Here is a 26,570-nt window from a genome sequence, read left to right as displayed (position 1 = left end):
TGTGGACGCGGTACGAGGTGTTCTCGGTGGCTGAGTAGGTGATATGAGTGAGTTTCACGGTTGCGACTTAATTGCTACTTACTAAAGCCCCTTAACTTTTGCATTTAAAGAAATCTTCACGTTAATATGTACCTTTTTAACTAGCTGCTTTGATCTTATTTCGAATCATGGCACCTCTAAAGGCAATGATTCTTTTAATCGACTTTAACATTTTGTGTTGATAACCAATTTTAAGCTATAAAGTTAAGTTACGTTAATCAGAAATGTTCTTATACAGACAAGCCCAAATCGAGTTAGAAATCGCATAGAATGTAGCAACCGTGGTGGGTGGGTGATTGAGATGTGTGCCTGAGTGTAAGTGGCATAACGCTAGCAGTGAGAACGAACTTCGTGCCGCACTTGAGATTAAAAAAGAGGGCGAGTGGTGGCAAAGATCCTGAGTTGGAACAACTGCTGATGCAGCGATGCACCCAAAACAAGAAAGAAAGGAGGGATCAAACTCTTGCAAGTGTGGTGGCTATATTCTGTGTTTGTCGCTGGTTAGGGGCTTTCGGGTTGCTGTGAGGTGGGGATTGGATGCTGGGAGTACGTTACCTGAAGAAACGTTGGCCATATTGCTCATGCTTCCGGCAGTGGCCAAGCCGCCCATCATTACCGCGGCAGCGCCGCCCATGTGCTGCGCCATCTGCTGATGCTGCGTCTGCGGCTGCGGCCAGATCTGCAGCAGGTACTTGAGCACTGCGATCGGCTGGGCGTGATCGATGTCAGCGCCCGGCTGCGCACTCGCCGAATGCAGCATCAGCGGTGGGCCCATCACCGTGGCTAGCGCCTGGGCGGACATCTTGTTCCGCTCCGAGTTGGAAACGACCAGTGAGAGGTGGTCTAGCAGGAATACCAGGGTGGCCTGCAGCAGAACCCGAGTTCGGTAAAAACGTACTTTCGAATGTTTAAAAGCTGATCTTACCCTGTTGGCCCGCGGCAGGCAGTCGAGTATGCTAAGCATCAGTTTCGCATTGCCCTCTGGGTCATCTGGCAAGCAGACAGCTGAAAATAAAGAATGCAAGCAAATTGGAATGGTTCCTAATTACTGATAATACGCAGTAAATAATCACCTAAGGCATCCACCGTCATCTGGAAGAGACAACGCGTGAACAGCGGCTCGGGCAGCTCCCTAAGGTAATCCTTGAGCACGCCGGTGATGACGTTGATGTCAGGAACATGTTCCGGGCTCAATTCCACGGCTCGACTGTTGCGTTCGAAGGCCTCGCGCAGCAGTCTCTTCTTTGTGGCGGAGCCGCACAGTCGGTACAGCCCGATTATATCGAGCCCACGGCGCTCCACCTCCTCCACACAGCGCCTCAAAACAATCGGAACTGGAGCACTTCCGGGAGCGTTCTTAGACTCTCTGTTGACCACTGTTTCCAAGTCGGCGCCGAAGAGCGTAGGATAGCCAGCCCTCAAGCTAGGCAGTCCCCTTCTCTTGTAGAGCGCCAGTGGATCCGTGTGCCGCATTCGAATGTATATCGTGCCTCTGGGCTCGACCTTTAAAGCCAGCTGGTGAAGTGGAGATTGCCGAAGGATTGACGACAATGAGATAGCGCCTCGATAGCAGAGCTTGTGTCGGTGTTGCGGATCCCATGAGTAGACCAGCACATCCAGTTGCTTGTTACCCACCAAGTCTAGCTCGAACGACTCGTCCCAGTCGAACTGCAGGTCGCCGGAGCGAACCACAGTCCGGGCTTTGTGCACGCGATCGCACTCGATCACGCAATACAGATCTCTTGTTTGACCTGGTGGTGCCGCTCCTCCCGCTCCCTCTGGAGATGTTCTCAGTCCGCGACCTGCCAGCAAATGAATCCACAACATCCCGGATATGCCTCCGATATCCACAATGGGCTTATCCAGCTTGTACTTGGCAAACTCCGCCGGATTGATATCGATCTGGCGGTGTGAGCGTGGCAGCGTAGCGCTTGGCGTTGGAGCTGGGCTTTGGTGACCACCAGTGCTAAGAATGCTACCGCTGGGACTGGCAGGACCAGAGGAAAGCTCCAAAAGCTGCCGCATTCGTCTTATGCTGGGAGATCGAATAGAACCCGCTCCTCCAATGTGCTGCGAGGACATGGATCGTACAGGGAGTGCAGATATAGGTCGGGTCAGTCCCATGTTCCGATCGAGAGTCCCCGTGCCGAGAATGTGGGTTCTACTGGAGTATATGCTCTCCGTCTTTTGAAAAAGATAATATTGTTGTCATTAAAATAAATGCGGGCATGCGCTTCTGTAAAGTGAACTTACATTTCTCAGTGCATCGTGAATGTTTTCGGCGCTGCAGGAGAATCTCTGAGCTCTCGGCTGGGCAAACATGTCCCGAGTCATTCGCATCTGTTCCGCAATCGCAGAACTGCTAGGAGCCCTTCTCAGCCAGGCGCGGTATTCGTCCGCCGTGAATATCGACGGGCTGGCGGTAATTCGCTGTCGCAGGTCCCTGCCTCTTCGCGCGTCGAATTCTGGAGCCGAAGTGTTCCCGTCGTTCTCGTCTACCAAACGATCTCCCATCCTGGAGCGAATGCCCTGCAATCTCACTCCAGGTCGTTCGCGAGGCAATGAGTTAAATTTATTGAGATCCGCAGCTCCGGCCAGTAAGGCAGCTGCTGCAGCTGCACCTACACCTCCCCCAGCTCCACTTGCTCCCCTTGGCATGCTGCCGATGGCGGGTCTGTTATAGTAGTAGTAACTTGGTCTGGGTCCAATTGTGGCCTCCGTATCGCTAGAATAATCCAGATTTGGTCTGGATCGACGGGTCAACGATTGAGCTCCTCCAGCCGGGGAACCGTACTTCGATACTCCGGCTCTCTGTTGATCATAGCGCCCGTACCGCCCAAGAGTGCCTCCCACTCCCACTGGCATTGGACCACCACCAGCCGTTCCTGGTTTCAAACTCGATCGTAGAAGGGAATGCCGCCCCAAAGAATTTGAGTAGTCGGCATATTCAACGCGAGGTAAATGCTGATCTGAACCAGATCGGGGGAATCTAGCATGCTGTTGAGCGAGACCCACGTTTCCAGTGCCAGTGGACATTCTTCTCGAGGGACCCACAGGTGGGCCGCCGGGCTGTCCAGGATAGAAGGCGTGTACCTTCTCCGCCAGGCTCTCCAAGGTTCCGGCATTCTGGTAGTAAGCATGAGATGGCGCAAAAGCGTGACCTTTCGTGGGCTGCTCCGTGATCACTGAAGACGGCGGTGGAGGTGGTTTGTATCCCCAGTTTGGCGGCTCACCCATAGCTCCACCTCCGCCGCGGGTATTGTAGTACATATCCAGCTGCTCCGACTGCGGGCTGTAGTTATTAAGGCCCAGACCCAGACGAGATCGCGATTCCGTCATTTCGCGACCATCTCCTGAAAAAAAACAGAAGAGATGGACCCGATTAGCCTGGCGAACACAGCGTCAATTTCAAACTACCTGTACGTCTTTCACGTGATGAGCGCGGCCTCGGCATCCGGTCCGTCTCGTCTAGATCTTCGTCCCGCAAATCCCGCTTGATCACAACAACCGGTGGCGGCTTTTGTTCCGGCCGGGAGAGCGTTGGCGGTCCGGGAGATCCTGTACCTCGATTGCCGCGACGCTGACGTATCGCAAGAACCAGCCGGCGTGGAATTGACATAATGATGACGACATCGTCCAGGGACATGTGGGTCACGTCCACTAGATTCACCGCCAGAATTTCATCGCCCACCTGAAAGAAAGATAACCTTAATCTTTGCCTCACTAGGGCTTTTGCAACAAACTCACCCGCAAGCATCCGCTGTTGTAGACCGCCGATTCCAGCGCAATCCGCGAGATGAAAACGCCGTCGGTACGATCCGCTCCGTTTCCCTCGCGGATGTACAAGCCCAAGGTCTGACCCGGTCGCTTGACGATCTCCACTAACTGCACGGTGTGTCGGCCATCTGCCTTGTTCATCAGTTTATGGGCGGCGTCCACAGCTTGTTTGCTGCCCATGCAACGGGGTTCCAGGACGCGCACAATCATCTCTCCGCGACGCTCCACCGCCTCCAAAGCCGCAGCCGTATTTGGGTCGTGGTCATTCTCAACCGCCTCTATCTGGCGGAAGATCTCCGAGCTGATGCCACTGACTTTGCGGAAGTCGCCCTGGAGCATCACAGGATCCTTAACCCCGGCGGAGTTCGACAAACTGCCGCTCTGTCCACGATGGTTGCCGTGCTGATTTCCATGATGCTGCTGGTTTCCGTGATGTTGCTGGTTGCCATGATGTTGCTGGTTACCCAGCGAGGACAGCTGGTTGGCGGGCAGCGGTCCAGGCGGAGCGCGTCCAGGGCTGGCAGTGACATCAGGAACTGATCTTCCATTCTCCTGCAACAACAGAGGGAAAGTAGTTTCTCGTTATTTTTATATTCATTCTCTTTGGTGCGGAATAATGCAAATCTGGAGTGGCTCTCGCTGCTGCATAAATTAAACTAATTGTTGCTCCAGCTGGAGCAACTCCTACAGTTCAGACAGCTTCTGCCTCAGTACTTAAGCCCCGCGAAGGATTCAGCTTTGCATTAATTAAGCTAATTTAACGCAGTTTAAGTTTCATAACGTTTACTCGGCGAATTACAGGCATATAGCAGAAGACTGTAATGTTCTTAAAATATTATTCAGTTCTTAATATACTATATCAGCAATATAAGCTTTTTGCCTACACATGCATTTCCTCTTGCAGCGTGACGAATGGGAAAAATCTGTCAATCAAACTGGCCTTTCTTCCATTGTAGCCCTGCAAAGTATGCAATAATTATTTCGTCAGTCATTTGTTCTAACTATAATTTCCGTCAGAGGCACAGCAGTTGGTCGCAGCGTTATGCTAAGCTCCAGGACTTTAAGAAGTCCACTGTAGCTGGCACGTGACGTTTGCCGATGATGTCACACGGTCAGTAGTTGACGAGGGGAAGTGCTCTTCCTCTCCCATTTCCGTCAAAGAAGGCCAGCCCGGAGGCCACAGCAACAATGAGGAACTTTGATTTTCCCGGTTTTCGTAAAGGACTCAGAGAACTTGGTTTAAATGAAGTTTCGTGGCGCAAGCCAGCCGAAGTTTTAAATGGATTAATGCTGGACGCAGGGTGAGGTGGCACACGATTTGTGGTCGGCAGCAAAGCTCCACTTCCTCAAAAGCAGCAACTTCTTCTAAAGCGGGCCTCGGCCAAAAAGAAGGAGCACAAGAAATCTTAGATATGGCGAAACTTTAATATGTGTCGGTGTCCGCTTCACTGCAGAAGCTGTTGCGTAACTTTTTCAAACTTGCAACAGCAGCCGCAACAAGAGCAGCTGCCATTAGGGCGGAAGCTTAAGTCTGAAGGCAACATGATATTCTGTTCACGCTCTCCGAAAATCTTACACCACTGATCATCAGGCCTCCTTATGCTTTCACCAGAAATATATTTTAGTCAAAACATTTTAGAAAAATCAATCATTTATTATATTTTGAATTAAAATAAACCATGTACTTACACAGATTTAAACCTTTAGTGTTTCATTTTTTTGTTTGACCATGGACTAAAACTTTAGCCTGGTTGAGAACTGACAAAATGCCCTTTGGCCAATTGCTGGAAAAGTTTGTGGCCAACTGGCATTAAACTATTAAAATCTGTTTGCTATAATAGTATTTCTGTGTTTGCCTGAACTTTCCACACCGACTGGAAATGCATATCCAAGTTCATAACTCTAGTGGAAAACTGTGGCGTCATTAACACACGAAACGCAAGGCACAGAAAATGTCCATTTGAGTTCCACTTTCTTGTTGAGAACACCTACTTAGGGCTTGCTCTTGGACGGACAACTGTATTCAATAAAATGACCAGCCTTTCCCATAAAGGACAAGAAGGCGGTACAGTGTTGATGGCTTCCCTTTGTCATTGCTGTTTGCTAACGGGGCCTGACTACGGCAACAGCAACAATAAGTATAGATGGTGTGCATCGCGTGCAGGTCTGGTTAAGTCAGAAGAGCGATTAGGGGGAGAAAGCGGGTTCCAACTGGACATATGAAGTGCCACGGCAACAGCGAGCTCCGTCTGTCCGAGGCTGTCAGCTAAAAATTTATGCGCCCACGTGAGGGCAGTGAGTTTGGCACTATTATTTTCTAGCCTTGGCTAACTTTGTTTTTAGCTTTCTTATGGTTTAGGAATTACAATTGATATAAGCAGCTTCATAGTAATCCTTAAAGTTCTTTCTGAATCCGAATTTTACTTCCTTTCAGCCTTCTTAACGAAAGGTATTTAAATAGAAGGGCACAGTATCAGCAGACTACGTCGATTTCAATTAGTCTCAAACGTCAGCGCGGGTTTATTTAAAGCTTATGTAATCGAATCTAAGCTCTTTGGCCCGCTTTGTTCTATTCTTGTACTTCTTAGCTGCATAGCTGGAAGCGATTCGCACTCGCTTCTCGGCCATAAGTAATTTACAGCGAGACGCGCACTTGATAAGTAAGTCCATAGTTTATTAACCAGCAAATCCAATAAGTTAGGAGTAAGAAATTGCCTGCCTAGACGGAGGAAAGCTGCTGCGGTAATGCAAATTACCAGGCCGCTTTAATCAACGTCTGCGTCTGGCGCACATGTGACTCACGGAAGACCGAAGACTGAACCCTCTCCTGGGGCTCCCTGTTTAAACTCATTTCAACTTCATTATGTTGCTGGAGGCCCGGAGCCACCTCTCGTCTACCTCCTACAACCCACCCCATTCATTGAACTCCCCGCTGGTGACGACAACTAATTGAAAATCGTCAAGACATCACATATTAGGGACTGAAATTGGGAAGCTTTTTTAATTATGGATGATTCCTTCGGCTGCCAGTTTCAGTTGGGGGGAAACTAATTAGGAAAGGGGCTGCGGCAGAGCAAGAGAGAGAAAGGGCAAGGAGCGACAGAGAGGCAGGAGGCCATTAGAGGAAGTTGCGTGACAATAAAAATCAATAAAATCATTTTAGTGCCTCAACAACCTAATAAAAAATAAACACCCAAAGACGGAAATTGACCAAAAATTGTAATTATGTCAGACCATAGGACATTAACTGCCAGAATCTTTCACCAATAAAAACTGCCCTAGAATATGGTGAACTGAAATGAAGAGTATGTAATATTTGCATTTATTTAAATAAAATAAAGATCACTTCTATATTATATTATTATTGTATACATCAGGAGGCCTCTTTTCGGTGCAAGAGTGAGTAGTGAGTACATTTATAACGACTGAACATAAGTTAATGTCCAATAAGAGTAACCCCTGTTTTCCGCAGTCAACTTGCCCTTCGGTGTTTATTGAGTCCGTCACTTGTACTGCCCCCGCCCTAGTGGCTGCCCTCCGCTGACTGATTGTTCGACGCCTTGATTGATTGGCAGAGCAAGTAATGTAGCTTGATGTGATCGGCAGGGCCATTCAATTGCCTCTATCAAAAAACTATCGGAAAATCCATCACAGCACTTTTGTTAACGATACGTAATATAATTTGGTTCCAGAAACAATAGGCCTCCCGACACGTGGATTAAGGATTTGTTGCTCTGCTCCCAAAGCTTGGCTGCTTATTTGGACATTCATTTGCTATTCATAACGTTCTCCACGCAAAACTATTTCCTTGGGCGAAACTATTCGAGGAAACAATAGAACAATGCATAACAAACCAAAACCGAAACCGAATTCCACCACAGCCGCAAACAAAGGCCGAATAATTATAAATTTAAATGCCCAGTGAAACTCCCTGGGCGGCACCTCCATGCCAATTACCCGTCACTGCGCTCCCGTCCGGAATTCACCGAATCCACTGACAACAATTACAATTAAATGCCAAATGCACAACGTTCCGCTCCCATGTTAATAATAGTTGTCAGTTGCAGCTGTGCTAATGTCAAAATATGTGGCACAAGAGCAGAGGCCCGGACACGTTCACGTTCACGTTCCCTGCCGGTGGCAGCGAACAGGAGCTGTGGCTTGACTGGAATCAGATTGGATTGCTTTGGATTTGGCTGGTGCCGGGGCCAGTCGAGATAACCGCAAATTAAGGCACACAACAAGGCAACAACCACGATGACAACACAAGTGACACAAGCCGCATTGTGGCGGCGACTCCGACAGCCAAGGAAACGGAATGAAAATGAGTTTGGGTTTTCCCCCAGTTTCATGGGCACACACACCCGGCGTATACGTGATTTATTGATTAAATTTAAATTTGCCAGCCTGCAAACAATGGGGCATGCCAAGATGGCGTCAAGCGCATTCCAAGCATCGCATTATGCAATTAGATTCGGGTCGTTCACACACCCACGCACACGTTCCCAGTTGAGCCAGGAGCTAAGAGTCGAGAGCCAGGACATCAGGATATCATGACATCAAAGGCCTTAGCCTCCACCCAATCAAGAGCATCAAGCGATAGGATGGAGCGTGAAGATATTCAGCCTGAGAATCTGAGTGGCAAAAGAGTGCAGGACAGCCATTCATTGGCTTAAGCCAATCACATCGCTCACAGGCACAAGGACACAAGTTCACTAACATGGATTTTCCACTTCAGAAATGCGAAATTTTACTTCAGGATGTAAAGCTATTTCTGTTCCTAAAATAAAAGTGGTGAATGAGATTTAAATGATGAAATAGAAAAAGGATAAGCCTAGGAACCAGCTCTGTAAACTTTAGATTATAAAAATGAAACGTAAGTTTAAACTTCTCATTAGACTTTTTAAGGTAACCAAAAGTATTTGAAGTGCCTTTCTCAGAAACTTTAATTACCCAGCCGAAAAGAAGTGCGCAAACAGTTTCGTGCCCGCAATTATCTATGCAAATATTTTAGGAGTCCGCTGAACAGGCTGTTTACTTAATGGAATTTTATTTAAATGTTTCAAGTACCCTTCGCCGCCGGCCGAGGCAGTAGAAAGTTCCAATCTGTGGCTGCCCCAATTTATACGTGTGTAAATAAACAGAAAGGCGATTATACGTCTAAGTGGGTTCTCCTTGGAAAGCGGATGGCCAAAGGCAATGGATAAGATAGTTTATTTCTTCCTTTTTCTGTATTTCTGGTGCCCCTCTAGTAGTTTCATGAAATATACATTATTACTTGTTTTACTCTCATTTATTTACCTTTTTATCCGCACGAATACGCGCACAAAAATATCCACACTTTTCCACTACAAAAGTACAATTTAAATTAAAAAAGGAACAAATGAAAAGGCAGCTTAACCGGCTAACAGTCGCAAACTCGGAGCGTGCAAAAGGCAATATTTGCATACCGATCGATGTACATAAATATTAAAGTGAAATACACAAAAGTATATACGAAAATGCTCGAATGTGCTCGTTTCTGGCTAAGAGCACTCGTCATCCCAAGAGTAGTGGTTGGCGGTTAGGACGGACCTGCGTACTCCATGCAGACTTATGACATTTACAGGACGGCGGTTATTACTGATGTGGATGTAGTCGAGACTGCCTCTCCGGGACACCAACTACAGAATGATATTGCCGCAATATTTTCATCGGCGTTACTCTTACTCGATCTTTCTTAAGCCCAAAACTTTCCAAGTTAACAGCCCTTGAGTTTTTAGTTCGACTAACTCTTACATTCTTGTCTTATCGAATATAAGTTATAAACCCTAAAGAAGTGAACCAGTGCTAAACTAAGAATGTAATGATAAATCCGATAAATCACAGAGCACGTTGCGAAATTCATAAAAGAATTATCATTGCGAATTCATAGCTTGGCATAAGCAATCAAAGTGAGCCAAAGTAATGTCGTATCTGGGCCATATTACTCAACGAGCTATAAATAAAGAAGCCGCACACACAACTGTCCACATACTCACCTTGCGATGGCTGTTTCTGGTCAGGAAACATCCTGTGGTGGCGCTATCGCACATTAATTTTGTTGCAGCCAACTTGCTTGTTTCGCGTTGAAGGTGGGATTTAGAAACGAGTTATCCAGACTTGGAAGGATATGTTGAGTTTTCCAATTTAAGCGTTCTTTTAGCACTCTGCGTGTTCTTTTTCTTTCCTTTTAGCTGCTACTTAGTCTATAATTTGATACGTATTTTGTTGCTCCCGAACACGTCCTAAGGCTTAGTTACAATTGTACCATTTTCGGTTATGGCTTTATTCGCTTTCTGGCTAAGAATATATAAATACATATCTGTTATAACTGTCATATGTTATTCAACCCCTGATCCAACCGAGGCGTGCGTGCGGCATTCGTTCTGGCTGTCATTTGTTGCCAACCAAAATATTTGCTTGCCTTTCACGCTTCTCCGAAATTTCGAAATTTATAAATGGCCCTTTAAGAGAATCTCCTCCACCTCCCACTAAATTCAGATAGAGTGCCAGTCAAAGATAAGAAAGCAGACCAAGTGGACCCCAAGAAAATAAAGCTTGCTGCTAAATTAAATCGGGGAACAGGAAGCGCAACAACAAAAGCCGGCTTCACTAATTTATGGAGGGCAAAAAAAGTTGCAAGAAAGTTTATCTCTTTTGCGGATAGATACCTCCGAAAGTGTTAAGAGGCTATGCCCCAAGAAAATTCAGCTAATTTTAACTGATTCTCCGAAATCAACAATTTCCATTTCGGATCAATACCAAAATTCTTGGTGTACTCCAGCGAAGCGATCTCGAGGGGCTACGATGAGACTTCAAAAAGGGGCTAAGCTATGCTCTTCGGGTATATAAACATTTTGTGCCAGCTCTGCTTTGGCAGTATAAACTGAGCGAAGTATGGTGTGTAGGTGGTGGGTCTGGGGCAGAGGGTTTATTCTGCAGACGTGCTAAATCCAACAGCGGCAAGTAAATGCCAAAAATTCCATTTCGCCACTTTTGCAGACGAAAGATGAAGCCCCGAAAAGCCCAGAGAGCTTGGCAATGGGCATCGCAACGCAGGACAAGCAACGTGGGATGGCGTTGTCGAAGACAATGACTGCTCTGGGGGCGGCCCACGCTACCCCATTATCGTGTTCCCTTCATCTCGCCGCCGTTCTCCTTGTCAGGCAATCGGCCATGGGCTGTTGAACCTTATGTGTGTGCGTCTGCTCGAGCGCCATGTGCCCTTTGTCTCTGTGCGTGTGAGAGGAAAAGGGGTGCGGTATATCTGGGCTTGTGTGAGTGAGGGGGCGTAAGCGCGCGCATTTCGCAGGAAAAATTTTGTCTGTATATGGGACAGTCAACAAAAAAAAAAAAAAAAAGAAGGCACACAAATAAATAAGTCGTTGAATAAAATTCGTTGCATATACGCAACGTTGTCTGGCCCAACAAAATACATTTCGGTTGACACACGCACACAATTTACACGGAGACACGTGCACTGGACCCGAATATCTTGGATGGAGCTTGTTTACCTAGTTATACGTTCGCTTTAGCCGTGGTAAAATAATGTGTATGTATTCCCTAAGACCGTTTTAATTGACTGCCGTTTTCTGCGCTTGCTTCTTTGGTATTGATCGAGCGGGCGAAGCAATTTAACGCGACATTTAACTTTTATCGCGCTTCGTTCCCTTTTGTGCAATAATTTTCAGAGTCCGCCCGCAGCGATGACGAGAATGCCGTTCGATTCGGCTTTGGAGGACCTCTGTTGAGCGCGCGCGGTTATCCGCTGCTGCCGCCCCGCGTGCGTGAAATAGTATTGATAAGTTGCCTTTTAATGAGTTTTACTACACGCCACGAGCTCTGCAACTATGTGTGTATGTAAGTGTGTGGTCGTGTACTACTACGCACGCACGACGCTGCTCCTGTAACGATAATTCGACGAACGTACGCGAGTCAAGCGTCCGGTGCGCTCAGCTGAACCTTGCGTATTGAATCCACTGGCCCGGCGAACGAACTCCGAAGTCGGAAAACGGGACCAACGGGAAAACGTTAGCCGAAGTTGCGGCAAAACATCTCCATTCTCGAAATTGGAGCAAATACATTCACAAACAGGAAAGCCACTCACACACACTCGCGCACTTTCTCTCAGCGGGAAAACTTTCTTGTGTAACGGGAGCGAAAGCTCTCGCTCGGAAAACATCGGCACTCGGACACTGGTGTGCGTTTGCGTGATGTCCGACTTGCGCTCTTCGTGTGTACATATGTGTTTCAATTATTTAACACTGAAAAATTGGCAGCCGGGTTTCGGGGCGTTGAGTTTGATTCGCGCCACTATGCCAGCAACTCCTCCTGGCGAACATAATGTAGCAGGTCTGTTGGGGATGCTGGGCTGGCATTGCCCGATGTGATTTCGTCCAAGCGGTCTTGAACTTGTCCAAAATGCCCAGGACATTCGGTTGGCATAATTAATGGCACAAGTGAACTCTGTGTCATAAGCTGGCGGACATACTTGTTGTTACTTATCGTATTTTGCTTAGAACAGCATTGAAATGCAGTTACGTAACAGTAAAAAAGAGATGACTATTTTGCTATATCTTAATCCTCCTGACAATTTTCCTAATTGTTGGTTTATTTTTTGAAATGCCCAAAGACCTTACTCAAGTCCCAAATCGAAAGCCAACTGCCATTCAAAGCTTGTTTTGTCATCGAAACAAAAGCTTTCTTAGATGAGCCTCGTTGTGTTTTCAATGCCATGCTAGCCCTAACACCCCTTTAAGGGCTTCACGGACTCGACTCAAATGACTCGGACAGCAGGCCACTTAAGCCTTCACTTGACTCCTACGCACACTGGACCGATAGTGCCCCTAATCCCGGCATCGATAACCATTCCATGCGCAGGACTATTTAGGGAAAGCGAATGGCAAATGAAACGAAATGCCTGCAAAGTGCCAATCATGAGGACCGCAGGCCAGTGGACCCAACTCAAAAGTGCCGCGGGACCTGCTGGCATGACAGACAAACATTATGAATGATAACGGTCCAATACAATGGCCCTGTGCAAATGTTTGTTTACCCAGTCGGTCGAACAAACGGAACGAAACAAAACGAATTGTTTGGGAGGGAGGCGATGTAGCATTATGAATTTGTTTGATAGTCTAGTGCCGATGACACAAACAGATAAGGTAAGGTATAGCCATTAAAAACGCATTACAATTGATAGGAGTAACGAGTGCTGAGATTGGGGCGAGGGTGTGTGTGTGTGTGTGCTGACCACCATCATTCACAAAAGCTGCTTCGCACCGACACTCTCGTATCGACTCCAACACAACTATAATGTGGGTCAGTTTGGCCCATCCATCCCACCGCTGACAGGCAATCAACCGTCAGGCCAGCGACATGCAAAATGAATGCACTTCGAAAAGTGTTTTCCAAGGAGCAGGCAACCGCAGTTAGGCAATCACACACGAGTGTGTGAATTTCCCCCGATATACACCACGTTACGTATACGCACCGTAGACGCCTGCGCGGATAGAATGCGCAAACAGAAGGGGCACTCTGCACTCTACTAGCCGCCGTTCTGGGTCATCGAATCTATCCAGCGACTTGGCAGCCGGATGCGAGCGGCTAATAACAAACTTCCGGAGAGAAAAAAATTCTTTGGAATTTGTCGAGCGCTACAAATTGAGTTCGCGGCTACGCGCCGCTTGAATCGCAATTGAATTCGAAAATGCGAAAATCCCCAAAGCCAACACAAAGGAAAAACTTTCTCACTGAAAGAGATCCAAATAATTATCCCATTATTTATCAGTTAAATTGAATTTTTGAAGACAAGTTTGGTTTCATTTCGGTATTACACTTTCCTCAAATTTGTTGTCATTCAACGCTTGCACTTTTAGAATGCCAAATCAACTTACATGCGGTAAACTCTGAATCAAATCATTGCCCAACCTCCCACCCTTCGTTGGCCGGTCGACTGTATGTTAAGTTTATAGGGAACTTTACTTTTTGTTTTTCTTGATAAGAGCCAAAGTAGGGGCTTGGTCAGGCTGAAGTAGGAGTGTTAGGTGAAGGAAAAAGGTAAACTAAAAGACAAAGTTTGATGCAGCTTTGATGCTGTTGGCCTCGAGTGATTTATGCAAAGTTTTCCACTGCCCCTCCGTGAGGCATAATCCGCTTAGCGAGTGCGATTCGAGTTCAAAGGTAAGCCCCAGTTACGCGGTGGGAGGTGGAGAGTGTAGAATGCAGACCACGCTAAATTGCCCTTTAAGTGCTTTCATTGGCAATTAATGCCGTTGGCGTTTGCTTTGGCACTAGATAATTGCAGTCGGCGTTGACATCTAATCGGAATAAGCATGAAAGTGCTAAATCTTCTCCCTCTACCACGGGTATTCCTTTCACGAATCGTTCTCCAAAGCCTTGGCACAATTTTGGCCCTGTCTTTGCCGGCGCGTCAGTTAACATGTCACTACCAAAGGCCCGGCTTTGTTCTTGCCTTGCTAATTGATGTCATTTGATGTCTGTATGTTTTTCTGTTGTCTGTCGTATGTCTTCAAATTAATGCTCAAGCTTGAAATTCGTTTTCAGCAAAAATATCCATTAAATATCGTCTCCAGAAATCACTTTTTACCTCAGAAAATATAAGAAGAAAAGTGTTTAAGATCAAATATAGCTTAAGTTATTTTTCAGAAGACAAAGTTTTTTATGTAGACTAGACCTATGAAATGTGCCAAAAGTATAGAATCACATCTGACGATTATAATAAGTCAAAGCATATTAAATGCCTTGCCAAAGGCGCCAAAGTTCCTTCAGAAATCGCAAGACCAAAAAGTGTCCTATAAACTTTTGCCCAGCTCTGGCCACTCTAAGGGAGCCAGCCGCAAAAGCCAAAGAATTACTCGGAAAAGTGTAGAAAATCGGGGATGGGGTAATCAGCAACATCGAAAATGGTTCGTATTTCTCTACTACAAAAGCTTTTCCAAATACCAGAGAGAAATACAAAAAGAGAACTGAGATAGGAGAGCGCGAAAAGAGAGTCGCAAGACCGTCCACCAGCCACACAACACCCACCCACCCCCTCGGTTATATGCCAAGCAAGTGCAAAATACGTTTGAGGTACGAAAGAGTGCAGAGTGGAGGAAGCTGAAAAGGGAAATTCCGCCGAAACGTAACGAAAATCCACAGCAAAGCAAACAGAAAATTTGAGCAACCCAAGGGGAAAAAGGGGGTGGCTGAGTGGATGGTTGGGTTGGCTGAAACATGCAAAGCCACGACCTATCCACACAACAATCGTGTATGGGTGTTGCATCCAAACAGCCAAACAGCCAAACACTTGGCAGGCAACTGGGTTTACATGTGAGTGGCATAAACCGCTTTTAGTGTGCACACAGGTACCCACACACACTAGCGCCCAGAAGACGCATCTGTGTGTGCGTAGATGCTGCTTCTGCAGGATTGCAAGTTGTGGGTTAATTCCGTTTTGGCACTGCAATTTCTTCAGCTGTCCTTCGCTCTCAACCCCGAATAAAATGGCTTGAAATAGAACAAAACTTGTCTGACCCCTCGCACAACTATCGAGAGGCTGCAGTTAATAGTAAAAATATAAAATACGTGTACGCAGTGTTGCCCCTAGGAGCCAGATAAAAAGCAGAAAACAACCGACGGCCAGACCATAATCGAAATCATTACCAAGGGCTGGGCTAATTCCCGCCTATCACTTTAATGGCTCGCCCGGCTGACGGAAACAATTAAAAATAAGTTAAGAGCTGCGCACAGGTAAGACCTCAGGTCCTCAGTTCTTGGCTACATGTCAACTGTCAAAACTCGGTCCGCTGCAAAATATAAACACGTTCGACAGTTCCCCGATGGGAAAGTGCGCCCAATGACAAGCAAATATTTTACGTGCACGCAACAAACTCGACTCTTCAATGGATACGAAAACATTTCAATACGTCGACGGACGACTGTCCCCGTAGTTGCGTAAGACTCTTACAATTAGTTGCGCAAATGAAGGGCACGTAGTTGAAGTGAGTCGAGCGTTAGAAGTCTGAACTGGATTTCGAGGCACGTAAGCATTCTAACGAGATACGCAAAATACCAGCATCCTATCCAAACAGGGTATTCTCAAGCAAGTTGACAATGTCAATCGAAATAAACTAATAAACATCTTATTTTAAATGACCTTTAAACTGTAAGAAATCCATGGAACGGACGTTTTGAAAAGTTTTAATGTGATGTCTCTTATTGAAAATGCGATATGTAGTTAACCCCGTTTTTACCCTTCTAATGCAAGTACTTTTACATCTCGAAATGACGATTTTAATTCATCGTTGAGCTTGTAGCCTAATTCTTGGTACACCTCCATTGAAACCCGAAAAAGTGCATTTTTGGCGAAGCTCTTTTAAAATTACACGATGTTGCAGCTTATGAAAACATCAAAATTTGGTTAATCCCCATTTTCCCCCTAAAATTAAAGTATTTTGTCCATAAGTAAGCCAAAATTCGCCGAAAAATGGAATGGCATACCTCATTATGCTTGTTTTCCAATTCGTATTTGAACTGCATTCACAGTTTAAAACGTAACATTTTTGCCCATTTTTGCAGATTTTGATGATCAACCTTATCAAAAATGCGAAATTTTACTCATAACTCAAAAAATAATTCTTGAGTATAGAAATTTCTCATATAGAAAGCATTATATCGCTGAACTCCTAAATAAATTTCCAGTCTATCTGCATTCACACCTAAAAATCCCAATTTTTGTTAATTTTTGGCAAAAAGTACGCGGTATGAAAATCAATGGCTGCCTTAGGCGCCGGGGAAACGAGGTTTTTAGCTCTATCTGGGCTCTTTCCGAGCCAATGCACTCCAAATTAAGCTTATTAAGCACCAAGGGAAAGAACTTTTTCAGCTGCGTTGGCAGCAAAAAACCGCCAAACCTGCAGTGCCAATTAATAGTTGCAGTTTGTTATTTTCTTAAATCATCTTCCAGCTAAAGGGATAGGTGGAGGTGTCGGCCTCGTGAAAGTGCAGCGGGGTAGAAATGTTTTTTCTGGAGGCTGCAGTCGAAGGTAAAATTTTCTAAGAAAAAGGCAAAATAAATCGAAGAAAATTAGGCATCAGACTATTTGTGAGAACGGCAGCTCTGCGAGCAATAGTTAGTTAGTTCAAAGCCCCATAATCTGCAGGGTGCAGGGTGCAAAACGAACACAATTTACCGTGGCCAATAAATGTGGCCATTTAATTGATATTGTTTTTCAAAGTGGTCCAAATAAATTGTATACATCGATACTAAATGATACTAACTCAAAAATATGTTTGTTTTGTTTCGCTTTTAAGTTATTCAATCCATCGGACCATAAAATATGGCGCACCCTATTTAGATATTCTATATGGATTACAAATAAGATTAGCCAATAATGAAATCACAAAGTTCATTTCAATTATGAATCTTGAAAAGGATTTTCGGTGAAAGCATCCCTTATTGAATCGGACAATATACGGAGTGTGTGTATATACCCAGGAACTGTATCTCCATTTTCAGTTTCCATTGACTTACTATCCTTATCTAGGAAATGCCTTGCCAGCCTAGCTCTATGTTACTTGGCTGCGTCTTCCAATTGTTGTTGGCAGCTCGGAAGGCAACTCAAACAACCGAAGAAAGACTCCAGACTGCGGCTTCCTAAATACCCGCCATTTATTTTTGAATGGCACTCCACAGACTCCAGAGCTAAGAAGACAGGAGAGCCGAATGCCAGGAGGGACGCCATCATTCTACGCCATTTCAAAGCACTAAACGTGCCGCTGCATGGCAAGGAAGTTGAAAAAGTTTCCCACAAAGTCTTCAACAAGCTCCCTGCACATCAAGGGCCACCGGCCGCAGTAGCAAACTATTTCATAAACTTCCATCAAGCGGGCAACTAATCACGCAGACTCTTAAAGTACACCGTTTGTCCCTATGTTTCAAGAATATCTTTTGTTGGAATCAGCAATTAAATCAAAATTCAAAGTGATTTAATTAAGAAAACTACTTAAGAATTAGTTTATTATTATATTCAATTTATTTATGCACGTTTTCTGCTGCCACCTTACATTCCTCAATCGTCGTTAAAAAATTTATTGAATTTATTGAGTTTCCGCCAAAAACTGCTGCGGATGCATCTGGAAGCTGACTGCAAGCTGAGTAGCGTGCAAAACAATCCCATTAAATAGTATCGATTTCAGCCGATGTCAGCCCTTTCGATTTGTAATGCAATATGCTGATTTGTACCCCCAGCACGCCTGGATCCTCGCCTCTCCTCGCCTTTTTGGCTGCCAGTCAACACTGGTGTGCCAATAGAAGTGCCAACGCGTCTTGTTTGACCAACTTTGTAGCTGTTTGCCGCTGTTCAAGTGCCAGGAAGGGCGGAAGCCTGCCAGCACTGGTATAAAAGTTTGACATTCTGCCCGGCAGCGTCTTATTTCAATTAAAAATTGTTTAACAAATCAATTTACTGCGCCTGGCGCAAAACTGATTAAAGCAACGGCAGCCATAAAAGCGAAGAAATGCAATTTAAAAGCCGCTGCAGGCTGCGGCGCACTCGGAATACCCTTTCGGGCCCTCGGCGGTTTGGAGGTTTCCCAGGAAATCTTCGTTCGATGCACACTTTCGAACCCGCTTAGGGCGCCACTAGTGCAAATTGGATTCCTCGCCATCCCCGCGGGACGATTAAGATGGCAGCTTCGACGTCGGTGCAGCGCGTAAATTAATTTATTTGCTAAACTTTGCGACGTCAGGGCCCCAAAGTCAAAGTTTGCACGGCAGCGAAAAGAAAAATAATCAACTATAACTAAAACAAACAGCCGGCAGAGTGTATTTAGGGCTGTGGGAACCGCATCTCCAAGGACTTTATCATAAATTTAATCCTGGTTGCTGGCAAAGATGGCTAGAACTGGATGCAATTTTCTCAAGGATATGTCCTGGTAAATAAGTTTTGCTGTACTTTAACGGATCGCTTTCATATCTTAATATATTAATCTTAATATATTATATAAAATATTACAATGGGAACATTATCATAAATACCTAAACTAACTTCAGACTAAAATGTATGTATGATATATTATTAATGTGGCTAAGATGGATGGAATTACACAAAAACATTTCATTTTCTCTTCCAGTGCATCCCCAGGCAGTCCGTTCTGGAGCACCTAGCTCCGTTAGGTGCCTAATGAACGGGCAAGCTTGTCCGAAGTAAGGTGGCGCATATAGGAGCACTTGAGCAAACACTCTTTTCCGTTCTGCTGAGCACGAGTCGCAATCAAATTAAGTGCTGTCGGCTAGCAGATCAAACCCTTTGTTCAACCCAATTCGGCATCCAACCGGGAGTTCAGAAATTGCATTAATATGTGTGGTGTCTTTGATTAAAGTGCGGCAGTCGCTGACGGCCTGGCTTGTAATTAAATACGTCATCGGTTACATTAAAGAGTGAAAAACCACCCCAAACGTTGAAAACACCCCACTTTCACCGAAAATGGCATACGCCCACACATCCTAACGTCTGTGGCAACGGCGGCAGCATACAAATCAGATTTTGCAATTAGGGCTTCATTGAAATTGAGGCGTAAAATGTAAATTCATTATGGCAGCCATGAAACTGATTAGGGAACGGCGGTGCTCATCTAATTGACTGACATATTGAGTCACTTAGGTACCCCTTCTATTTGTAAAACACTCAAAAAAATCCGTGTCAATCAAACACTCACCTTTCTTCGTCCACAACAAAGCATTCTTCGCACACGCGAATTTCCAGTAGCTGCTTTCAATCGAGTAAACTTCTTCTTCCACTGCATTTATTAGTGGGAATCCGATTGGGAATCTCTTCCTTCGTTCCGGTCCTTTCCTCTCGCCTTGGGTGGGGTTTCGTTCAAAGGCAACTTCTTTTAATTGCCGTGTGTGCTTGCTCGTCCAACTAGCGTTGAAAACGATGGCATTTGGTCAATGCTGAACACGTTCCTTGGGTTCCTTACAAAATGCGATATAAAAATGCAAGTTCGGTTTATTCGTTGTGAGTTCCTGCAAGGGAAAGCAGAGCCATTAATGAGTTGAAAAGCGAGCGCAGAGCCATAAGCAAGTATTTACTGTCACATGATTGTCAACAAGCTGACACTTACATACACTCCGCATTATAGCTGCCTGATAGGACTTTGCACAGTGGGTCTCGAAATTTATATTTTTTATATTCTTGGTAAATGTTTCGTGAAAGCTTCTACTCAGACCATCGACTGATCATTGCTATTGAGATATTGTAGTTAAATAACTATACTTGTCATTATATAAGATAATGAAATACATTACTAAATTACTAGTTTTAGGACCACAGTGCCTCGTTTTGTGTTTGAGAGTGTATCTGTTCGTGTTTAACTTAATGAAACTTTACACTTCGCGGGCCTGGAGCCACGAGCCTGACATGTGTCATATGCATTTGAGCACTTGGACAGCTTCACCCTCCTCCACCGACTCCCCGCTGATGAGCACTCCTACATTATGCATATATCGAGCAACTGTCTGCCTCTGATTTTATAGCGCTGATAATGCAATGTTTGCCCTGCTCCTTGGCTGTCGTCCTCGGTCCATTGGCAAATAAAGTGCTGTTCTCTAAGCAGAGAGATGATGGGAGAGGAATAGAAACAGAAGAAGTGGCACACATTGTAGGGTGACTGTCTCCTACCGCAATATATATGTATATCTTGTTTCAATATTTATAAGAATAATACAAAATAACAATAGGTCAAACACCGGTTCTGAATCTAATATGTATTAATCCTTATGGAGTGAAACAAGGACTCATTTTGTTTTCCAAGGATTCTTTAGAAAAAGTCGGCCACTTCTGGATCATATTCACCCTTGGCATCTTGTCAAAATATGGTAGTCACACACTCGCAAATTGTGTTTATGGTAATTAAGCTGAGTCCAGCAGCCAGCCTGGCTGGCCTTTGGGGCTAATAGTGCTGGCCTGGTTTTCTGAAGTCAGCTGAACTTGCTCTTTGCTAAGTTCTTACGAGCTAAATTATCATTTAGGGCGTTTAACTGCTAGGCATTAAGCTACGTCGAACTTTGGAAAAGGGTTTCAGCCGAACAACATCAAGAGGAATACAGATAGCTCTTTCAGAATAGTCCAATTCTAGAAATGGCATCACTGTTCAGGGTCCTGGCGTGCAACTGAAGAATTTATATCCATAACTCCATTCGCAGCGAGCGGGCTGCATCTGGGTAGGGAGTTTGAGGGGCTGGAACATGCAGATACAAGATACTTTGTGTCCCAACGACAGAAGCGACAAAAACAGCAATCAGCCGAGAGAAATGTTGTCCGGGTGTTCACTGGCAGCAGCTACAACCATCTTCACATCGAGAACAACTTCGCCAGTCGCCAGTCGCCGAGAATGTTGGCTAGGCACGCATAAAATCTATTATAATGACATCATAAATTCAGCCCGCTATGTGTGTGCATAAATGAGTGACAAAGCCTTCCCATCCGCCCAAGGGGCGAAAATGGCAAATCATTTATCAAATAATAAAAAACATAGACTACTCAGGGTATGCAAGAAGTACATTAAAGAAGAAGAATTGGCAACGCTCCTACGTAAGGGACTAAAACATAACTTTGAAAATCTAAGTGTTAGTGTTATTTACTTATTATTAAACTTTTAATATTATTAGTGTATTGCGATTGCATTTAAGGCTTTGCAACAATGTAGAAAGAATTTCGCGTGGAAAGAAGGCGGATTTATCGATTGTTCTTTTTTGGCTCAATCCAAGCCCCATCGCAATATTTCTTATTGTTATTGCTGCGTTTCGGGTTATCCACAACGCCTTCTTAACCAGTCCCTTCTCGACACATTAACTGCCATGTAGCACCCACCAAAAGGAGTATCCATCGAACCACCACCATCGTCGCACCCTTACCCACAGCTAGCACACCCCACTGGGCCTTAGCCGCACGCTCAGGCGATTGCACACACAGTGAGCCAAAAAACGTGAACCACATTCAAAAATGTTTTTTAAAAAAATGTAAATTATACACTTATGACTATGAATTCGGCACCTTACTTATATTTAGAAAAAACTTTATTTTCAGTGCACTTCTTTTGCCCCATGCGGCCCGTGCTGGCAGTTTCCAGCTCAGAGTGGCCCGCTGATTTGTCACCAGGCGACTGTGCAACATGCCACTAGCAACTCTAAACTTCATGTCTGAAACTTGCAACTCGCTACTTGCACGCCGGACAGAATTCGCGGTAAAATGCCAAAAATATGCTTGAAACCATAGAAACTGTAAAAGCTGCGGGGAAACCCAGAGTTTATCTAATTAGAGAGTGCAGAATCAAAGGACGGAATTATGGTTGCACAACATGGTAGCCACCAGTCCACTCGTTGCAAATAGCATTGCCTTAAAGCACGAGTGTGTACCATGAAAGCACAAATGGAAAAATTCAACACTGGAAAAAGGAGCTGCTTAAAAATAATCTACCAGTTGACACTATGCTGGAACATCGTGGACTATGATCTCCTTATGTTAGGTGTTGGCCAAATATTGCAAGATATCCATTTATAGGAGATATAAGTTATTTTATTCTTTACCTTTGGCAGGATTTTGAAAACATAGTAAACAGTAAATAAATTCACAAATGGCAGCTTAAATTGTTTCTATTTATAGCCAACATAAAGCAGCTACTGGCGTGCTTTTATGTACAACGGTTTTTGTTTCTGACTTAATATAAAGGTAGTTTTTGTGGCTTAGCTGGAATTTTCTTATATTTTTCCTATTATTTGTATCTTTTGAGACCCTCAAACATATTTCTCTGTTTGCTTGTAAAATTGGAGCAAAGCTCTTAGGTCTGAGGGTAGTTTGATGGACTCCGGGGGCGGGTTGCAGGTGTAAAATGGAATAGCTGGTTTGGGTGGAATAAAAAGGAAAGAAAACAACATTTTTGATTGTTAATGTCGCGGTTAATGCTATGATTTCTCATTTCTACATTTACCCTGTCCTTAATTTACCGCCGTGTGTCTGTTGGTATCTCAGATATTATAACTGGCTTGGGAAATGGACTATAAGGACCGCGGGATATTAAATTTCCCCTTCTGGTCAGTCGTAAAGTAACCTTTAAGATAAAATGTTATAGTTTTCGACTTAACCCCAACTCTGAAACTACATTTTTTATATTACGTGAAAAGATCTTTAACAACCCTTACAACCTTTTAGAACCTTATACAGAGGAACTGCAACTAACAACATTTCCATTGATCTTCTTGTCGCTGTTAAATTAGTTTAAAGACTTTGAAAAATGTCTACTTCACGCCGGCCATCTTCAACGCACACAATCCAAGTAGATCTCCCGAAAAGGCTGATTTTTGTGTGGTTGGGGACTCACCTAAACTTTGGAACAGAATGCTCCTTGACGTCCTGATAGCTGACGTTTTCCGCCTAATCCGTGCCAACGGCTGCTGCCCAAGTTATGAAAACAGAGATAACAAATTACAAAGAACAACTGGGGGATGGTGAGTAGGGGTAGGAGCAGGAGGCCGAGGAGTGGGCTAGTTGCAGTCACCGGTTGTAAATGTGTGTCGTGTTGTAAAGAGGATGCACTTGCTCGCTCCGGTGGCTCTCTTTCTCTTTCTCTCTCTGTCTCTCTGTGCCTTTAATTTCTGCTTCGATTTGTTTTAATTTCCGCTGAAGCTGGTTTCACTTCCGGGGCAGTGAGAATCCAAAAATGCAAATTGTAAATAGCTACGTGGGAGTTTTTGTTGCTAGAGACAAATGGCTGGTTTCGGTGGTCAATGGCTTAAAATCCGAAATATAAGTACATCCCTGCAGCATCTCCCTGTGCTCCTTCTCCGTTGTTCTTTCGTTGCCTTTCGTTTCACAGTTTCCTCGCTTTCACCGCTTTTCCTGCATTTTTTTTGCTGCGGCATTTTTTTCTCAACTTATGAGTTAATTGCAGCATGTTTCTAGGCTCCCGGAATACTGCAACTTATCTTTTTTGACTTTTAATTGATTTCTGCGCGAGTGTGCGAGCGGGCGCGTGTGTCGTTGCGCGGCGGGCGGGTGTGAGTGGGTGTGCGGGTGTGCGGGGGAACCAGCAGCGGAATGCGTCCGTGTGGCAGCGCGGAGCTTTCGCAACTATGCGAATTTCCTGCGAACGAATTTCGGTATAATAAAATATCCTGTTCCGTTTCCAAGTTAAGAAAGAGAACCAGAGAGCGTGAGTTATCCTGCGCATGCGCTGTGAATTTAGAGCAACTCAATGCTTCTGGCGATAACACGGATACGGACACAACACCAATACCAGCACACGTACATCCACCACCGCGATAGCGCTCCCTCTCTTCCACTCCCACTCACTCCACAACTCCTTATTGCTTTTTTCACTTTGGTACGGAGCTTTTCTAATCCTGTTTCCACTGTTTAACGGCACTTTCGGTTGTTTTTCGTTAGGTTTCACCTTTTGGGCACCTGAACCGTGTGGTTTTTGTGTTTATGCAAAGCAACTGCAGCCACATTTAATGAAATAACTGTTAAATGTGCGCTGATCTGAGGGAAGAAACACTCGCAGCGAGTGACGAAAGCGAAATGCAGCGTGCAAGAGCGAGACTGCACGATTTTCAGATTCAAGAGTTGCACACAGTGCAAAGGACAGTGGGAGGGGGTGGAGTTTAAGCGCAGGCGCCGGAAACATCCCGCAGCACAGCCTTTTAACGGTATATACTAGAATTCGGACTCGAATTTTATAATATCGTTTCCGTTATTAGAAATAAAGTAGTATAAACAAATTTATAAATGAACACTGATTACCGAGTAAGGTCGACTCTAATTACGTTTTAAGACATACATAAAAATTCAAAAACTATTGTCATCGCAACAATAATTTTAAATTTTAAATCATCGTATAAAACGATTACGTAAGTTATTTCACAATCTGGCAACATCGTTGTTCTCGAGTATCGATAATTTCTCTGGTCGGCGGTAGGCGATATATTAACAGAAATAACGCCTCCTAATATCAAAGTACTTTTTGGGTCAAGTCAAATTGAAATATAATGTTTTTGCATAACACAAAGCTGTGTCGACTGGCAGGTGAGTTGACAAGTTTTTATGTCTATGCTATATGATGCATGTTTTATACACAGGCAGCCTGGCGAGCGGTGCTCGCCACCTGAGCAGCCAAAAACCGAAGACCGCGATCCTAATGCTTAACATGGGTGGACCGACGCATACGGACCAAGTGCACGACTACCTGCTACGTATCATGACCGACCGGGACATGATTCAGCTGCCCGTGCAAAGCCGCCTCGGTCCGTGGATTGCCCAGCGCAGAACGCCGGAGGTGCAGAAAAAGTACAAGGAGATTGGCGGGGGCTCTCCCATACTGAAGTGGACAGAGTTGCAAGGTCAGCTCATGTGCGAGCAGTTGGACAGAATTTCTCCGGAAACAGGTCCCCATAAGCACTACGTGGGCTTCCGCTACGTGAATCCCCTCACCGAGAACACGTTGGCTGAGATCGAAAAGTGAGTAGCGTCATGAAATCGAATAGTAGTACTGAAAATAACGATATTTTTTGAAATTATAATAATTTTGATTTGAACTATTATTATGTGATAGCTATGAATTGACTTTTAATTGAAACTCTACTCAATTGCAGCGATAAACCTGAGCGCATTGTCCTCTTCTCGCAATATCCACAGTACAGCTGTGCCACCTCTGGCTCCAGCTTTAACTCGATATTCACCCATTACCGCAGCAAGTGTGTAATAAATATCTATAAATTGTTCTTATTATTTAGAAGTTATTCCCTACAGTAACTTGCCCTCGGACATTAAGTGGAGCATCATCGATAGGTGGGGCACTCATCCACTCCTAATCAAAACCTTCGCCCAGCGAATTCGCGATGAACTCGCCAAGTTCGTAGAGACAAAGCGTAACGATGTGGTTATCCTCTTCACTGCTCACTCCCTCCCTCTGAAAGCTGTGAACCGAGGCGATGCCTATCCTTCGGAGATTGGGGCTAGTGTACACATGGTCATGCAGGAACTGGGACAAACGAATCCGTATAGCTTAGCTTGGCAGTCTAAGGTAGGGCCACTGCCCTGGCTAGCACCCGCCACCGATGATGCCATCAAGGTGAGAATCGAGTAATGGATTTCAATATGATCATGTTAAAAATAATATTATTCCTCTTAGGGCTATGTAAAACAAGGCCTGAAGAACTTTATTCTGGTGCCCATCGCCTTTGTGAATGAGCACATCGAAACACTGCACGAACTGGATATCGAGTACTGCGACGAACTAGCGAAGGAGGTCGGCGTGGAGGAGATCAGACGGGCGGCAGCCCCCAACGACCATCCTCTGTTTATTGACGCCTTGAGCAACATTGTGGCAGACCACCTGAAGTCCCAGCAGTCGGTTAATCCCAAGTTTCTAATGCGCTGCCCCATGTGTTCCAATCCAAAGTGCAGAGAGAGTAAGAGCTGGTACCGTCAGCTCTGTTCAAGCTAGGCAAGTGATGCATTTCGCGGAATTCCGACGCACTGCGTGACAGGTATTCCAATCGCTCCAGCTGGGGCTGTCATTCATACATTATTCTGGGTCTCTGGGGGATAGGCTTTTCACATAACCTTGTGCATTAATAAAAGACACTGCCGAGCAGTAAATATAATACAAATACTAAAAAACGATTACTGTTGAAAGTGTAAAGGGCCACCAATAGTGTTATCTATACA

At 44.9% G+C, this 26,570-nt stretch overlaps 2 protein-coding genes across 12 annotated transcripts in view; one reads left to right on the top strand and one right to left on the bottom strand.

Annotated features, from left to right (window-relative positions):
* Window positions 1–24,422, bottom strand: part of LOC108109373 (rho GTPase-activating protein 100F) — a 33,373-nt gene extending 8,951 nt beyond the window's left edge. For 3 of the 11 annotated variants that reach the window (XM_017217856.2, XM_017217864.2, XM_017217866.2), the window contains exons 1-8: window positions 23,224–24,422; window positions 19,561–19,870; window positions 3,787–4,368; window positions 3,454–3,730; window positions 2,293–3,392; window positions 1,113–2,223; window positions 965–1,044; window positions 595–904 (exon numbers count right to left, since the gene is read on the bottom strand). In XM_017217856.2, the coding sequence (XP_017073345.1) occupies window positions 595–904; window positions 965–1,044; window positions 1,113–2,223; window positions 2,293–3,392; window positions 3,454–3,730; window positions 3,787–4,368; window positions 19,561–19,647 (3,547 nt within the window). In that variant the 5' untranslated portion in view covers window positions 19,648–19,870; window positions 23,224–24,422. Of the gene's footprint in view, window positions 1–594; window positions 905–964; window positions 1,045–1,112; window positions 2,224–2,292; window positions 3,393–3,453; window positions 3,731–3,786; window positions 4,369–9,836; window positions 10,138–11,351; window positions 11,782–19,560; window positions 19,871–23,223 lie in introns of those variants that run through there. The other 8 variants (XM_017217857.2, XM_017217865.2, XM_017217861.2 and 5 more) reach the window with 6 other exon arrangements.
* Window positions 24,423–24,816: 394 nt separating this feature from the next.
* On the top strand, window positions 24,817–26,512 carry LOC108109400 (ferrochelatase, mitochondrial). The gene is made up of 5 exons (XM_017217898.2): window positions 24,817–24,926; window positions 24,980–25,358; window positions 25,493–25,594; window positions 25,650–25,971; window positions 26,032–26,512. The coding sequence occupies exons 1-5, from the start codon at window positions 24,890–24,892 to the stop codon at window positions 26,344–26,346; spliced, it is 1,155 nt and encodes a 384-aa protein (XP_017073387.1). The 5' UTR covers window positions 24,817–24,889; the 3' UTR covers window positions 26,347–26,512.
* The last annotated feature ends 58 nt before the right edge of the window (window positions 26,513–26,570 follow it).

The sequence above is a fragment of the Drosophila eugracilis genome, unplaced genomic scaffold, assembly GCF_018153835.1.
Source record: "Drosophila eugracilis isolate 14026-0451.02 unplaced genomic scaffold, ASM1815383v1 contig_1101, whole genome shotgun sequence".
Taxonomy (NCBI): domain Eukaryota; kingdom Metazoa; phylum Arthropoda; class Insecta; order Diptera; family Drosophilidae; genus Drosophila; species Drosophila eugracilis.
The sequence above is the reverse complement of the archived record's forward strand: the minus strand, read 5'-3'. Positions and strand labels throughout refer to the sequence as shown.